Source organism: Temnothorax nylanderi, unplaced genomic scaffold, assembly GCF_030848795.1.
Source record: "Temnothorax nylanderi isolate EJ_2023f unplaced genomic scaffold, tnyl_v1.0 TNYL_tig0169_pilon, whole genome shotgun sequence".
Classification (NCBI taxonomy): Eukaryota; Metazoa; Arthropoda; class Insecta; order Hymenoptera; family Formicidae; genus Temnothorax; species Temnothorax nylanderi.
The window spans coordinates 326,190-343,038 of NW_027249231.1; the positions used below are offsets into that span (position 1 = coordinate 326,190).

The following is a 16,849-nucleotide window of genomic DNA, read 5'->3' on the forward strand; positions in this document are numbered from 1 at the left end:
GCTTAAACCGAAACTCGGACGCAGTTCTAGCATCGTGGACACCGGGCTTAAGAATACATTAAATCTCGGAAAGTGGTGCAACGAGCGCGCGAACGCGCGAATTGCTTTCCCGGATAACGGTGCGTCAATAAACGCCACATTGTACGAATTCTGCGAAACTGCGACGATAAATAATAAGAATATTACTCGTCTCGCGGTAATGGCGGTTAAACGCCATTTTCTGCTGCGAAATTAATAGACAATATATCGTCGAGATGCGCCGTCGTGCTCCGTCAACGCGCACACATCTCGGCTGATTGAATTGCAATTAATTCTCTCTCGCTTTCCTTCCGGAAAAGCTCGTAGCACACGTCGCATAGCGCTCCCGACTTATTTAGCTATCTGAGAATAAATAATCGCGTTACACTGCTCGCTGTTAATATGCGCCGTGGAAACGAAAAACAACGCGCAGAGAAGAATGCTAAATACCAGAGATTACCCAAGAGCATGCAACTATCTATTTACATTATTGCGTAATGCGAGCGCACGGAGGTAATTAACGGAATAATTAATCGGCGCGCAACAAGACGCCGCGTCGGCTCTTTAAACGCCGCAAATCCATCTAGGGAAATTAAACAAGCGGAAAAAAGGCCGGCACCAGCCGAACAACTTCATTCGATATATCCCTCGCGTATAACGTTACGTCGCGTTAGGCCATATTCCGTTTCTGCCGTTTCATTGCAAAACTAGGCACGGTATATTCCGTTACGCGATATCGCATTGTGTCATTGTGTGAGACATATAGGTAAATCCCTTAATGATCGTTCGAGAGACAATGGAGTACTCCCCGGTAAAACATCGAGAATAACTAAATTTTAATTAACTTAATTTTGTTAAGTTAATGTTACGTTGAGAACTTTCTCTCCAAAAATTTTAAATTAAATAAAAAGATGGGAAATATCGAGCAGGTGCTATAAATTATTTTACAAGTTACGGTAAAATGCTTCGATCTTTATGTCCTTGTAATATAATATATACTGTCTATTACTTTGACATCTTGAAGTTGATTTTTTCACACATATACATGTAAAAGGAAAATCAATGTCTGAATATACTTCTATTCCTGTACGTAATCTGAAACGTCATCATCATCATCATCATCATCATTTCTCTTTTATTCTGTAATTCATAACGTTAGGGTTATAATTAACCTTTTTGTAATTAATTCTCGTTTAGATTTTTGTGGAAGTGACTATGAAACAAGTACTTGAAATTGAGGGAAGCGCGACGATACAAGAAGGTATTGCACATTCTTGGTACCGAAAATCGCATAATTATTATGAGCCATCAGAACAAATTACAAGAGAGTGAGTATTATACCAACAAGAGGTTAATAAAATAGCTGGCCAAGCAAAGGGATTAAGACAGATTGAGCTGTCTTTATATAATCGATATTTCTTCTTATTATACAGTTACAAAAAGTTCCCTGATAAATGTACTAGATTTGGCAAACCGCCAAAGAATCGAGGATCGGAATCTCGGATTAGAAGAATTTTGACGTGGATTAATCACGACCCGGTTACTTTAGTAAATCGTCGACAAGCAGATTTCATAGAGCGTACTAGATCGTTTGTCGGACAAGTCAAGTAATTACAGTTAAACCAGCGATTGTTAATCTAGCGATAGTTGTATAATTTATAATGCCATGAGAGATGACAAAAATCTCATCAATCTCTTACGTAACAAACCCCTTTCGTCATATAAATTATTATAAATAATTAGATAAATACAAATGTTTTCGTCACAAAGTTTCGATTAAATATTTATAACTTTCACTATTTTTTCCAATTATTAATTCTAAATATATTATACTATATTATTATTTTTAAGATGCATCAATTTAATTGCTTTTGGCAGCCTAATAAAATAACGTACTTATTTTAAATTATGTACAGAATGTGTGGTCTTTTTTAATGTTTACTTTCTTCGTGTAATAAATAAATAAGAATTTAATTAATTAATAAATAAAAATAACATATTGCCTTTTTGTAAAGAATAACTAAATTTGTGATTCAAGGGATCCAGAATTGTCGCGTTTTTATGCAGATATCGTACACGGTAGAAAGAATATCAAAGACGAATTTGGTGTATCAGACATTTTACGTGATTTTGATTTGAACGAGCAAGAGCTTTTCTGGTGGCAATGTTTACAAGATTTAAATGATTTTCGTCGAAAACTCAAAAAACGCATGCCGGAAGTGTCATTCTTGGACATAGAGGATGAGTTTTCTTGTCTGGATAAGGTATACATGCATATATATACCTATAATAATATAAGTCCACTTATTAATATATCTAAATATACCATATGTATGTGTGTTAATAACTATTATTTTATGTATTTATTACAATAGTGGAAATGCATATTAATTTATAAACTTGCACTCAAATAAATAGAAAAAGTCGTTGATCAAATTAACTGAAATTACATATTAAAATCATATTTTTATAATTATGAAATTGTTATAAAATTTTAATACAGAAATATGTTGGGGTTCTGTCTGAAGATAATATTTTTCTGATTTTCGACAAGCATCGCATATATCCAAACAAGAAGTTTCTCGTACCGTTAATGGACAAATTGCAGTTGCGTGAAGATGGAAATGTTAATTACAGGGAATTGCTGAAGCTTTTGAATTGGAAGCACAGTTTACCCGTTCTACCAACGATAAAACGTGAATAAATTGATCAAGTAGAGAAATTACAAATGATAAGCCTTTGTGTGATAATTAATAATAATTTAAAATACATCTTAATTTTAATTTAATTTAAAATAACACAACAATAATATTAAAGGATATTATTTTAGAAGCGTCAGTGGCGAGTCCAGATTGTACTACATACAATGACAGAATAAGAAATATTCAGACAATTGATAGCGCAAGTAGGGCTTTCTTTTTATAATATCTGTAGATCTTGAAAATATTTCTTTCAAAATGAAGCGAGTATTTGGATACAAACTTCAAGAAATATTATAGAAGTACGTGTGGCAGGACTTCCATCCGAAAGATCGGATTTTCTGATTACAACGTTACCGCGCCCCGGCCTATATCCAGACAAGGAGAACTTAGGCGATCAAACCTCCGTTCATTGCTTAATATCGCCCAGCATATTCACAAGATACGGCTTGACACATATAGATTTTTTCAAGGTAGATCGCTTGATCTCGTATCATCAAATTATTTCATATATTATTTTTGCTCTTAATTCGACATTAGTTATATCAAATTACAAAATTCGAACGTAAGATTTCCTCACCCTGAAAATTCGCCAAAATTCCTAATTAGGAATATTAATTTATATATTATTTTAAATTATTATACTATTATATTATGTTGTTGTATACTAATTTATTATATTACTATATCATGAAAATATTAATTTATATTATTTTGTAACTCTGTTATACAGACTCGCGACAAGGAAGAAATACGAAGCATATTCGAGATCATCGGTTTCGAATTTCCGGAGGATAGTTTTGATACACTTTGGCAGGAAGGAATGAGGAAGGACTGCACCGACGGCGTGTGCGTGGAAACATTTCAGGAGTTACTCGCCACGTCGGGTCTCGTGGCAAAGAAAATTACATGTAGCTAGATATAAACAAAATCTGTCTTGAAAGCTCTATAGAGAAAAAGAAGCTCTATAAAAAAATATATAAATTGTGTATTTTAAGTGTAATAATCATAAACAATAACCATGTTTTAGAAATTAATATACAACCTTTATTCAACGATTATATTAAAGTAATATAATAATAAAAGTTTGTCAGATGTCAAATTCATGCGTTGAATATACAAACTATACGACATATTTACTTAATACATCTAAAATTAAACACATAATTATACAGTTATTTACCATGTAGATTTAGTCTGCTGGTTTCAAGAATTTTGGTTTCTTGTTCAATGGTTCATCTTCGTCATTTCTCTTTCTATGCTGTGGTTTTCTATGCCTATTTACGGTGTCAAATTTCGCTCGCATTTTCTTCCACTGAACAGCCATTTGTTCATCAGATACGTCTTCTTGTTTCTCCTCTACTTTGGCTCGTTTGCCATTCTCCTTTTCTTCCATTAACTTCTCTATAACTGGATTCATCCCTTGGAAGCTTAATCTACCATCACCGAGTTTCTCACAGAAGACATAGCTCGCCTCCATAAGAAATTTTCCACTTAAACATAAAAGTGATTGATAGCAGCAATACTGTCACCGGAATAAAATATTTGGGTCTTATGCAACGTATTTCAATATGCAAAACATCCAAAAATTTATATTGTATATTAATTTACATTATTATTGATTAAGATACAGGGTTGATACACTTGGAGAAAATAACATAAAACACTTACGATGCTTTCTTCATGCGTGATGTAAGCTCGCTACCAAAGTACTCTTCTCCTTCTTCCTGAAATTGTTCTTTCTCCACTTTGTCTTTTGTCCGTTTCATGAACTGCAACAACAAGCCCACATATTATCGTGCAACAATGCTCTACTTTCTATGATCTTTCCAACTCACCTTCATCTGTAGTATACTCTTCGACAGAGCTATCCTCTTCGTATCCATGTTTATAACACTCATGTGTACGGATGTGAAAAATTAACGATATCTCTCGATAAATACCTCTCGAGAAATAGTCAAAATGCGAAAAACTGATAATTCTGCTGCAGCAATAGTCAAAATTTAGAAGAATTTCTTCGAGAGATTGTACGCGCGTGTCAATAATACCAGACCTATAAACAGGACAATCTAACCTGACTTTTCCATCACACTAGCTCCACTAGCTGCAGCACCCTTGCCACCCTTGAAGATTTCTGCATTACTATCATTTGTAGCAGCAGAGCAGCTTTGAAGAATTCCATGTTATCAACTATATTCTGCACTTATATTATTAATTTTGTTGTATCGAGTGTCGGCTCGCCATTTTCTTTGCCGGGTGAGCGACCATATCGACCGCGCCCGACTTCTCTCTTTACCTTCTCGACCATTTACTTTCCCGACCTGCCGCGTAACGGTTATTTTCATTAGTCGAGTGTATTGGCGTGTCGTCCCGACTGGTCCCGACCGACTCCTCGGCCTTCCCGCACGACTCTCTCACTCTCTGGGCTCTCATGAGATCGCACAAGATGCGGAGCAGAGGTCCGCGACGACCAATTTGGCACACGAGGCGCAACGCATCGGAGAATGGTCAGTGACGTAGCCGCGAGGCCGAGGAAGCGAGGAACGGATCATCGTGGAACGGTGGACATAGCGGCGTCAGCGGAAATAGTTTGATCGCTCGTACCAAGGTAAATCCGCGCCCGCACGCGAGCACACGCGCGCGCGCGCGCGCGTGTGAGTGCGAAATCAATAACAACGGCATTATACATTATTTCAAGGGTATTATTCCAGCTCTCTAAAAAGTCTCATTAATGTCTACGAAGCCCCACGCTTGGTCCAGTGCGATTTCGTTCCAGTTACGTTCTTCATCGTTCACTCGCACTGGCCACGTCTGGTAGGCACAAAAAAAAAGAGCTGAGGAAACTGGACGACATTTTAGGATTCGTCGAATAACGTATTATGAGATTATTCAGAAGATTTCTCGTTTTTATATTTTCGAACGTGCTGATCACGTTGGTCATTAATGTTTTCAATACTGACGACTCATAGGCAATGTTTATGTAGACTTTCTCTTCGATACAAATCATAACCTCTTGGAAGTTCTTTTATCTTTTTTTTTTTCCTAAAGTTAAGACCTGTTGTATCATATTTATATCCAGAGAATTTGCGAGATATAAGATAGGTGATAAGAGTAATTCTCCTTTTTTTCCAATTTTAGTATGACGTGTATAGTTGGAACTAGCTTCACGCAAACCAGTAGTTTACCTAAATTTTTAGAGAGTACATACATAGCATTCGGCGCACCAGGAGACATTAAACTTTACAAATGAAAAGTGAATCTTCCCTCAATATTTCAAACAAATTACTCATTACACTTATTATTTGTGCCTGGCAGATATATCACTGCGTGCAAAGATGTCGAAACGACCCGCAGACAGTGGGGACTCTGGTTCCCAACCACCTATAAAGAAGGTGCAATTTGAGCCGATTCTAATTGGACCAATATCTACTCTTGAAGAAATGGACATGAAGGTTTTGCAGTTCCAGAACAAGAAGCTGGCGCAGGTATAAAAAAATTTATATTACACTTCTATGCTTAATAAATTGATTTATAACTGCAAATGAAGATAATGAAGATTGAGATGCATATAATTATATGTATATATAAAGAAAGTAGTAATATAGCTTTATATAATAGATAAATATATTAAAATTATATTATACATATATGTAAAAAAAAATATAATTATAAATATGATTATACACGATAACAGTTGGAAAGTTTGAAACTAAGTTGTTATCTTTTGATGAGAATGAATAAAGAAAATAGTAATATAACTATGTAATAAATATATTAAAATTATATTAATTATACGTGTGTAAAAAATATAATTATAAATATAATTATACAGAATGATGGTTGAAAAGAAAGGCTGAAAACTAAATTGTTATTTTTTAATGAGAATGAGCAGAATAAAATAGATTAAATATTACAAGTTTTGCAGAATGGTGTTTAATTAATTTTATTTTGTCTCATAGGATAATTTAGTTTCAACAACTTCTCAATTGTCACTCTATTATATGCATATTGGTGTTACCTAAAATTTAAAAGTATATATGCAATATAATATAAATTATACTTTTATATAAAAATTATTTTTTACAATATTGTACAATTTTTAGTTTTTATATATCTTTTTTCACGTATAATTTTCTTTTATTCCAGAGATTAGAACAAAGGCATAGAATGGAAGCTGAATTAAGACAACGTATCGAACAATTAGAGAAACGTCAAATGCAGGACGATGCAGTACTTAATGTTGTTAATCGATATTGGAATCAACTCAATGAAGATATACGTGTATTATTGCAGAGATTCGATGCTGAAACTGCTGATGAATCAGAAAATAAAAGTATGCTTTGGAAAGAAAAATATAATGTAACAACATTTTCTACGACAAATTCTTACAACAAATCATTTTCTTTTTAATTACAGACGAGAGCGAGGCTACAACGTCGTTTCTTATGCAATTATCTTCTTGGGACAAAGAAGAGTTGGATGACAAATTGGCAAACCGTGTACAGGTGTCGAAACGAGCTGTGTCTAAAGTTGTACAGGCATTCGATCGTTTATCTCAAAGAAACGAGAAGATCACTCTTGCGCTTAAAGGAGAATTTAATGGTGGTAAGTTGTGTGCATCTAGAATTCCTTCAAGGTTTCAACTTAACGCAACAATTTGAACAAATTGACATGTATATCTTTACATTTACCGTAAGATTCAAATTTTTCCACGAAATCTCGGAGAAACTTGACATATTACATAACTATATTGCGAAAAGTCGTACTAACATCTGAGGATACAATTAATGCAATTATGAATTAATATACAGAAGAAGCACCGAACATCGACGAAGTCGTACGTCGTGCCAATGCGGAAATACAAATGGAAAACAGAAATCTGCAGGCGATAAATATACAATTGCACGAAAAGTACCACACTATCTCATTAAAGGTAATTGATTTCTGTTTCATTTATATTTAATTTTCTATTTTTTGTTTATTATCGATTATGTACAACTGACACAGTTATGGTTTATCACGAAATTACAAGTCGGTCTAAAGAGTCGGAAATAAAGAAAAGATATTCCTTCTTATATGAGTATTATTTTTTTAATAAGTAATTAGACATAAGATCTTGCCTGATAATCAGAAATCTCAATATTTATTCTGGCTATATTTTCATAGATGTCAGAACTGCAAGATACAATAACAGGAAAAGATACGCTTGCAGCAGAATTGCGAAATCAAGTCGACGATCTGCAGTACGAATTGAACAAAGTACGAGCGAGAAACGATAAATTAGAACATCACCTTGGAGAAGCAATTGAGAAGTTGAAAGCTTTTCAGCAGATTCATGGCACAGATGAGAAAGGCAGTAATAAACCGAATACTTTAGTTGCATCCAGTGTTCCTCAAACTAAGGTAAAATTTCGTTTTCTTATATAAAGCTACAAGTATACACTAGTTTAATATTACAATATTATTCTATATAATTTATAATATATCTAGATGCATATTATTTACAGCTGGACGACTTACAAAGAGAACTTGAAGAGACACGTGAATTGGCTAACAATAGACTGCAAGAATTAGACAAACTGCATCAGCAACACCGCGACACCTTAAAAGAAGTAGAAAAATTGAAAATGGATGTGAGTAAATAGTCACATTTTCTAAATTTTATTTATATTATATAAATATTGTGATATTTTTAATTTAATTTACTTTGTTACCGAATAGCTGAATTTGAGTATTTCTTGCTGCAGATAAGACAGCTTCCCGAATCGGTAATCGTAGAAACGACAGAGTACAAATGTTTGCAATCGCAATTTTCCGTGCTATATAACGAGTCTATGCAATTAAAAACACAATTGGATGACGCTCGCCAACAATTGCAGTCGAGCAAGAATGCACATCTGCGCCACATTGAGATGATGGAGGTAAGACCTTCATATATTCAGAGACTATATTCACGAATATGTAAATTGTTTTATTTTTATCAATATTCTTTTCATAATATTCTTTTCATAGAGCGAAGAGTTAATGGCTCAAAAGAAATTGCGCGGGGAGTGCATACAACTCGAAGATGTTTTAGCACAATTACGCAAGGAATACGAAATGCTTCGCATTGAATTTGAACAGAATCTAGCTGCCAATGAACAGACAGGTCCAATTAATCGAGAAATGCGGCATCTGATTACCTCTCTTCAGAATCACAATCAGCAATTGAAAGGAGAAGTGCACCGATACAAGCGAAAGTACAAAGAAACTTCTATTGAAATACCTCGAGTATGTACACATAAACATATATCGTAAATTTTAAGTAATTGTGTCTTATTTTTTATTTTATTATAAAATTTAACCATTTTCTGTGCATGGTATCAACTTTGATTTAAATAATATGTATGTATCGATTTATTATTATATACGAAATGGGTCACAATTCACTTTATATTCCTTTATTATATTTACTTTATTATATTCCTACATTCTAATGCCTTCAACTTTAATTTTTCAACGAACTTTTTATTATAAAATGAGTTATATATTTGGGGCAAGGGTCAGGGTAGAAAACCAGACCTGTTGATTACAAGTCAACCACTCTTACCCAGAGCTACGTGTTACCCCAATAATAGAACAAAATTTTACATCTATATTACGTATAAATTGTCATCCGATATATTATTTAACCGCTATAAAAATAGATAAAATGGTTTTATTTTTATCAAATTTTTCCAGCTAAAAAAGGAAGTAGAGGAATTGACAACCAAGTTAGGCCAACAAACGGCGCAAGAAAATAAAGAAGGGAATAATTCAGACGGCAGCGGAAAAGAAGAAGATGCCTCAAATTCGTTGCCAGGTTCTACACAGGTATGTAACGATAATATAAATAAACTTAAATCAAAAGATGACAATTTTTCGCATAGGCGATTATATTAATTTTTTATGTATTTTGTTTGTATACATGTATGTAGTACTAAAAAAAAGAATTTTTCTTGTACAAATGTTACATTTAATATATGGAACTATTGCTCAATTATTAAAATGAGATTTTGTTTGCTACTTATTATTTTTGTGTTAATTGTTGGTTTTGGTATATAGATAAAAGAAGAAAGTGGTGTTACAATAAAGAGGGAGTCTGGTGCTGATGAAGAGGTAGAAACTATTGAGGTTGGAGAAGGTGAAGGCAACAAAAACACGCCAGATTCTCTAACGTTAACATCGCCGACTTTAAAGAAGGAGAAGGATATAAAACGTGAGAAGGATATCAAGAAAGAATCTGTGAAAACTGAACATCGGGATCCTGCACATCGCACTAAAGATGCAAAGATGGCGGAATCGGAGCTCGTGAGGGACTTGAAGGCACAACTTAAGTATGTCCGCAAAGATATCCAGTGTTTTTAAATAAAATACTGATATTGTTTTATTGCGACGATGTATAGTTTTAGAAAATAAACGAGAATAAATATCTGATTGCAGAAAAGCTGTGAATGAGATGAAAGAAATGAAACTTCTATTAGATATGTACAAAGGTGTTGGAAAAGAGCAACGGGACAAAGTACAGTTAATGGCTGCAGAGCGTAAAACGAGAGCCGAGTTGGAGGATTTGCGACAGCAAGTCAAAAAAATTCAAGTATGTTGTAATATATTTTATAAACACTACAATTAATATATGATTTTATATAATGTATAATTTTATATATAGCACGATAATATGATAAATCAATGAAATAAGTAAAACATGTATTCGATCAGTTATTGCAGTTTGGTTGAGGAAAATAATTTATTCAAGTGAAATATTTTACTGTTTAACGTCAATAGTATATTGATATCATAATATTGTGTGAATATTTGCACTTATTGACGAGAGTTATTTTTATTTGGATAATATAACAGTGAATTGCGTTGTGTTCTTGCAGGAAAGTAAACGCGAGGAACGTAAAAAATTAGCTGATGAAGATGCGCAGATAAAGATTAAAAAATTGGAAGAACAAGCGTATACATTGCAACGTCAAGTTGCATGTCAAAAACAGGTAGATCACATTTATTCTTTCTTTTGAAAGCGAAATTTGATGCGCTGCATATAAAAAGATTAGAAAATTAATTAATTAAAGATAAAATCAATTGTAAGAGATCTAAGTCAAGAATTATTTTGTTATTTATGTTAATCATTTATAATGTTAAAAGCTTCTTAATATTAAAAAATAGTCGACAGAATCGTACGCGAACGGAAATGTAACGTTGAACAGAATTGTATCTGGCTGCAGGAGGAAGAGGCGCTTCTGAACGAGATGGAAGTGACCGGGCAAGCATTTGAGGACATGCAAGAGCAGAACTCTAGACTCATACAGCAGCTGCGTGAAAAAGATGACGCGAATTTCAAACTTATGACAGAGAGGATCAAAAGTAATCAATTGCACAAGCTCGCGAGGGAAGAGAAGGACGTGCTGAAGGAGCAAGTATTAACACTAACAACGCAAGTGGAAGCGGCCAATGTAGTTGTACGAAAGTTGGAAGAGAAGGAGCGTCTCTTACAAAACTCTCTCGCCACGGTGGAAAAGGAATTGGCGCTGAGACAGCAGGCAATGGAAATGCACAAGCGGAAAGCGATAGAGAGCGCACAGTCTGCGGCTGATCTGAAACTTCACCTTGGTAAGACTCAACGTGCAAACGCGAAAAAGCTAAAATAAAAATGTTTAATTATGTAAATCTTTAATCATAAATCTCTTATAAATCATATAATTTCATGTATATTTTTTCTTTATCATATAAATAATACACTCTAAGCGTTCGCGACGCTTTTATATATTCTTATTGTTACATCAGCTGGAAAAATAAACGAAAATAAATGATAAAAACTATACACAGTCACTTCCAACAAAAAACTGACATACAGCTTTTACTGTTACAGAAAAGTATCATTCCCAAATGAAGGAAGCGCAACAAGTCGTAGCTGAGAAAACAAGTTCCTTGGAAGCTGAAGCATATAAAACTAAAAGATTACAGGTATAACGATTTAATTCTGCACTATATTTCTCGTGTGTTTTGAACTTATATACCAGTTTTGAATACCATTAATATTCAATTATTGATAGAAGTAAAATTTAATACATGAATTGCATTGTAGGAGGAGATAGCGCAACTCAGACGCAAGGTTGAGCGTATGAAGAAGATTGAGCTCGCTGAAACTCTAGATGAAGTAATGGCGGAAGAGTTGCGGGAGTACAAGGAAACTTTAACGTGTCCGTCTTGTAAGGTAAAGCGTAAGGACGCCGTCCTCACTAAGTGCTTCCACGTGTTCTGCTGGGACTGTCTGCGTACACGTTACGAAACACGGCAACGGAAATGTCCCAAGTGTAACTGCGCTTTCGGCGCCAACGACTACCATCGGCTGTACCTGTCCACATGAAGAAGAAGGTGCTGACTCATTGGAAAATACGCCGCGACGTAGAGTAATGTTTTGTAATATGTTACGTAAGCATTTCTTCTTTCTTTTTTTATATCGTTTATTTATTACTCTGACTTTTTGTGGAATTATGCGCAATATGTGACTATCCCTGCTGAGTGTGTCGATAATGAATCACGAATTTTGCTAAGTTCTTATTAAGACCATAGCACATGAAGAACATAAGTCACAGAATTTAAGTAGAATCACAGTCGAAAATTCTAGAGACTGAATGATTTATCACTTAATTCTACTACTTATGTTTTTTTCATGCATTATGGTCTAGTTTATAAACCAACATATAAGAATAAATAAATAGGTAAAGTGAATGATAAATGAGTGAATGAATGAGTGAGCGAGCGAGCGAAAGAGTGAGCGAATGAGCGAATAAATATGAAAAAGAAAGAAAGAAAAAAGAGAGAGAGGCGAAAAGAGACAGCTGAATTGCATTTTTAGTTAGTCAGTACAGTTATATGGGCTGCAAGCTTTTAATTTTATTTACAATATAAAAAACAATTTATTCAATTTTCTTTGATCTCGTTTTTAAGATAAGCTCACGCGAAATTATCGTTAACATCTATATATAGCACGATGGGTTGCGATCAATGCCTTCTTAAAGCAGATACTGTCCCCCGAGCGACGACAATTTTCTATTTGAAATGTCTTTTATAAGATAAAGTAGAGATCAGTTTGTAAAGTCAAACAAAGCATTGATAACCATTAATCTAGTGAAAAAATTTTGTAACTAATTTAAATCGCAATAACATTTAATAGTTATAACTGTACCAACTAAAATTGATTGATTAACTGACACATTATTCAAATTCAATTACTGTTTGAAATTCATGTAACTGTAAACCTGTTGAATGTGACTAAAGTTCAGCTGCAAGACTCATGTTCTGTATGTTAGGCCTGGTTAAATCAAAGTTGAAAAGTCTCGAAGGAGTGATCTAATAACTCCTCACTCTTAAAAGTAAAATAAATTCATTATTGAGTTAAGGTTCAGAATTAATAATTAGTAATTTGTATGATAATCACGCTTATAGTTATTTATTTAATCAAAAGGATATAATTTAGCAAACACGGTCCAAATTCGCTTTGTCTATTGTTTATAATACGAGACAGGCAAACTGGTTAATAACAGGGATGTCCTGTACGATAATTACTCGACATTATCCAATAAGAAACGAATTTCTTTGCTGATCGTAAACATGTTTGTGATGATTTTCATCGAAATTGCTTTTGGAATTAATGTATTAAAATCAGAAAAATGATATATTTTATTATATATTTCTGAGATGTCTCGGTATCTTAAAAGTATGAATTTTATTTAAGAACTGTAAGAACTATATTTTTAAAAATAAAAAAGGAATATATATATATATGTATAATTATATGAAATGTTTATCAAATCAATATATAAATATTGATTTGATTGTGAAGCGTCAATATTAGCAAATGTTATTTTTAACACTGAACTGTATACATTACTAAATTTAAATAATTTATTCCATTCAAGGCTAGTTGTTTCAACCTGTTGGTAAACTAACTAATAGTTAAATCATATGTCTATCTTTGTCTAATTTGAAGGAGAAACAAAGTATATATATGATTTAACTATTAGTTTATCAACAGGTTGGAACAACTGGCCCTTAGATCATTTAAATTTAAGTTCAAATTTGCGCTCACTAAATCGTTAAATATTTGATACTATTATACTAACATTGTATTATAGTATAAATAATTTTTGAATATGTATTTTCGCATGTGTGAATGCTAATTATGAATGTGAGCATCCATGTATATGCGTTTGTAAAAAAAATGAGATGCAATAACTTATTTTGACAAAAAGATGCATTAATGCGTAAGAGCTCCGTTTCAATAGAATAATTTGTTTTATAGATCTTTATTTTACTTAATCATGCAGAACTATTTTTTCTTTTTTGATAAATTTCGACTATGTTATGTAATAATTCGGAGAAATCTGTCCTTTTTAATTTTCCTTTTTTTTAGGTAGGGAAGTTTATTTAACCCTAGCTCGCCACTCCGGTCCAGTAGAGCGCTAAACGCTTTTTGATTTTCTAGTTTTCACATAATAACGTAATTTTTTATTTTTCTCATAATAAGTTCAGGCTAAATTTAAATCATTTTCTTGGCCTGATATTATCATAGACATCTTATACAAAGTCTTTATTTTCAACAAGCTTAAAAATATTAATTAGAATGAAAATGACAATGCGACAAAGTCGCATGATCTCACGGACCAGTGGAGTGGGTTGAAAATAGGTGCGGCTAGCTAGGGTTAAATATGTAACAATATAGATGTATGATGTAGAAACGTTAATGAAAAATTTGACTTTGCTAAAAATAAACTCTTATTTCTTTGTATTATTTATTCGAGAAAAATACTTTCCAAATCTTAAAATAAAAATATTTCCATATTGGATTTATTCCAATTCTAAATTTGCAAAACTATTTTTAAAAAAATTTTTTTTTCGCTTAATATTTTTTAATTATTTTACAATATGTGTGTGGAGGATAAAAATTGACAAAAGGCGTTCTAAATAATTTCTTATACTTTGAGACATTATTTTGCATTCTTGACGCATTTTTTACATTTGTCTAGTTTTGCTCTTTAACATTTTAAATTTTTTCGAAGATAAACTGAATCGAAAACCGTATCGAAAAATTACACTTATTTCAATTTTCTTTTTCTTTACGTTATGTAATAGTATCAATTAATTCTCATAGCTTTGTATTATAATCGATGTACACTGCAAAGAAAAACACTAGATAAAATTACATGAACAAATGTAAAATTTTATTACGATTTAAATAATGGTACCTATACATGTAATATACATTTTCTTGTTGTTCATGTTATTTTACATACCTTTTTTACAGTGTACGTAAAACATAAATAAAATCGAAAATCGACTTGCATTAATTGATGTACGTGGTAAAAAAAATTTTTGCCACTATTTTGAAACGACTTGAGTCTAGTGTTCTGGTTTTTAATTTTACGAAATTGAGAAACAGGACTTTAACCTCTTATTTTTGAACTAATTTTTAAAGACTTAATTATGTAGAACATAAATCTAGGAAATAAAAACTTTACGAAGGTTACAGCATTTAAGAAATAGCTCTATTCTTTTTTATAATAGAATTAAAAAATATATTTTTCATTTTTTTCAGTATATAGAAGATGTAATATTTTAGGCATAATTTATATTTAATCGTTTATATAAAAAATATTTTAAGAAATTTCGTAAATGTAATTATAATATTTATATTACATTTATTATAAATTAAAAATTAGAATAATTTAAATTCCATATTTAATAATTTATTAATAATTGATTAATAAATTATTAAATTATTTAATAAATAAAGACTAAAAATAAATCGAATCTTTATTTTCTTCGAATAATTGCTTGAAATTAGTTCAAAAGTAAGTAATTCTTCGGAACAAAAATGTGTATAAAATCGTGCATACATATAAGAGCAGCATATTATGTCTGTGGAATCGTTGCATATTACAGTAGTCTTCTCTGAACAACATAAATTGAATGGAAATATATACAAGTTTTGTTGAGCGCTAATAGCGTGTAAACACCTTTCTATTATATGATGATTGAATAAAAAAATGCAGTGAAAATAAAACACATTTAAATGAAATTCCATTATTTTTTCTATTATAAGCTTCTATATTATTCCATTTGTTCCAATGTTTGCTTTTTTATTATGCGTAATGAGTGAGAAACACTTATAAATATTTACGCAACCCTTATATTTTTTATCGGAGAATGAAAACTAGAAATGGGACGCGGAAAGTCAAATAATTCAGCCCAAATGAATTTGTCGTACGAAGTTCTTTCCGATTTTATTCTATCTTACAATATATTTTAAAAATCCTAAGAAATACTTAGTTCTATATACGAAAAGAGAACCTAAGTTCGATCTAAATTGTCTTTTTTTTCTTTTATAAAGTTACTTTTTCCGACGTTTATTATATGCATGTATCGAGTTAAACTTGATTGAAATATAACTAGAATAAAAATACGTATATCGAGTGCAGTTCTTGTAAGGAAACAGTTAATTTAAAAAATAAAAAATTAAGAATGTAATCTGTAGAGTAGCAACATTCTGAGGTTCGAAATCAGTCATTGATTTGAAAACAATAAAATCCTTTTCTGCCCTTTCTTCAACTGTTCTATGAACGAATTGATAAATAACTGATTAATAAGAATTAAATGTTATAGTAAATTTTGTTGTATTACACATATTTAATTCGTTCACTGTGCGCACAGCAGAAAAAGAATTGAAAAAGACTATATCGAATCCAATTGTTTATAAAGAATGCGAAATGATATTAGTAAATAGCAGAGCTCTCTTCTCTGGTAAATAGTATAATAATATAAATAAACGATTAGCAGGAAATCCAAACAATTTAACAGAAGTTCTGAAGATCAAGAATTCGATTTTACAGGTAAATTTCGATGGCCGTGGATGGACATTTCTGCAGTGGAAGAAGAATTTATTATTCGTCATCTAAAACTGAAGAGATATACGTAGTAAAGTCCATAAGTTTCTGGCCCGGGGGTAGAAGGAAGATAAAAAGGAAAAAAAACGGTATTTACCGTTTTTCAATATAATCCCCCTTAAGTTCAATACATTTCTTACATCTCCTTGGCAGCATCTCTAT

The 16,849-nt window shown here is 32.2% G+C and overlaps 3 protein-coding genes across 5 annotated transcripts; 2 read left to right on the top strand and 1 right to left on the bottom strand.

Annotated features, from left to right (window-relative positions):
* The first annotated feature begins 346 nt into the window (after window positions 1-346).
* LOC139777968 (EF-hand domain-containing family member B) lies at window positions 347-3,884 on the top strand. Its single transcript, XM_071715685.1, has 7 exons — window positions 347-1,346; window positions 1,452-1,625; window positions 2,057-2,282; window positions 2,522-2,714; window positions 2,849-2,923; window positions 3,018-3,190; window positions 3,451-3,884. Exons 1-7 carry the CDS (start codon window positions 1,234-1,236, stop codon window positions 3,634-3,636), a joined length of 1,140 nt encoding a protein of 379 aa, XP_071571786.1. The 5' UTR covers window positions 347-1,233; the 3' UTR covers window positions 3,637-3,884.
* Window positions 3,742-4,810, bottom strand: Mpp6 (M-phase phosphoprotein 6). The gene is made up of 3 exons (XM_071715686.1): window positions 4,556-4,810; window positions 4,389-4,489; window positions 3,742-4,210 (listed from the first exon to the last, which is right to left on the bottom strand). Exons 1-3 carry the CDS (start codon window positions 4,616-4,618, stop codon window positions 3,910-3,912), a joined length of 465 nt encoding a protein of 154 aa, XP_071571787.1. The 5' UTR covers window positions 4,619-4,810; the 3' UTR covers window positions 3,742-3,909.
* A 249-nt stretch (window positions 4,811-5,059) lies between these two features.
* Bre1 (E3 ubiquitin-protein ligase Bre1) lies at window positions 5,060-15,822 on the top strand. Of its 3 annotated transcripts, none has more exons than XM_071715681.1 (16): window positions 5,060-5,325; window positions 6,033-6,202; window positions 6,864-7,050; window positions 7,134-7,322; window positions 7,529-7,650; window positions 7,884-8,120; window positions 8,225-8,350; window positions 8,465-8,638; window positions 8,730-8,987; window positions 9,438-9,569; window positions 9,801-10,072; window positions 10,179-10,332; window positions 10,619-10,732; window positions 10,949-11,351; window positions 11,611-11,705; window positions 11,827-15,822. In XM_071715681.1, exons 2-16 carry the CDS (start codon window positions 6,053-6,055, stop codon window positions 12,106-12,108), a joined length of 2,895 nt encoding a protein of 964 aa, XP_071571782.1. In that variant the 5' UTR covers window positions 5,060-5,325; window positions 6,033-6,052; the 3' UTR covers window positions 12,109-15,822. The 3 variants fall into 3 exon arrangements, with proteins under 3 accessions (XP_071571782.1, XP_071571785.1, XP_071571783.1); XM_071715684.1 differs by having other exon boundaries at window positions 10,967-11,351; XM_071715682.1 differs by lacking the exon at window positions 5,060-5,325 and adding an exon at window positions 5,392-5,531.
* The last annotated feature ends 1,027 nt before the right edge of the window (window positions 15,823-16,849 follow it).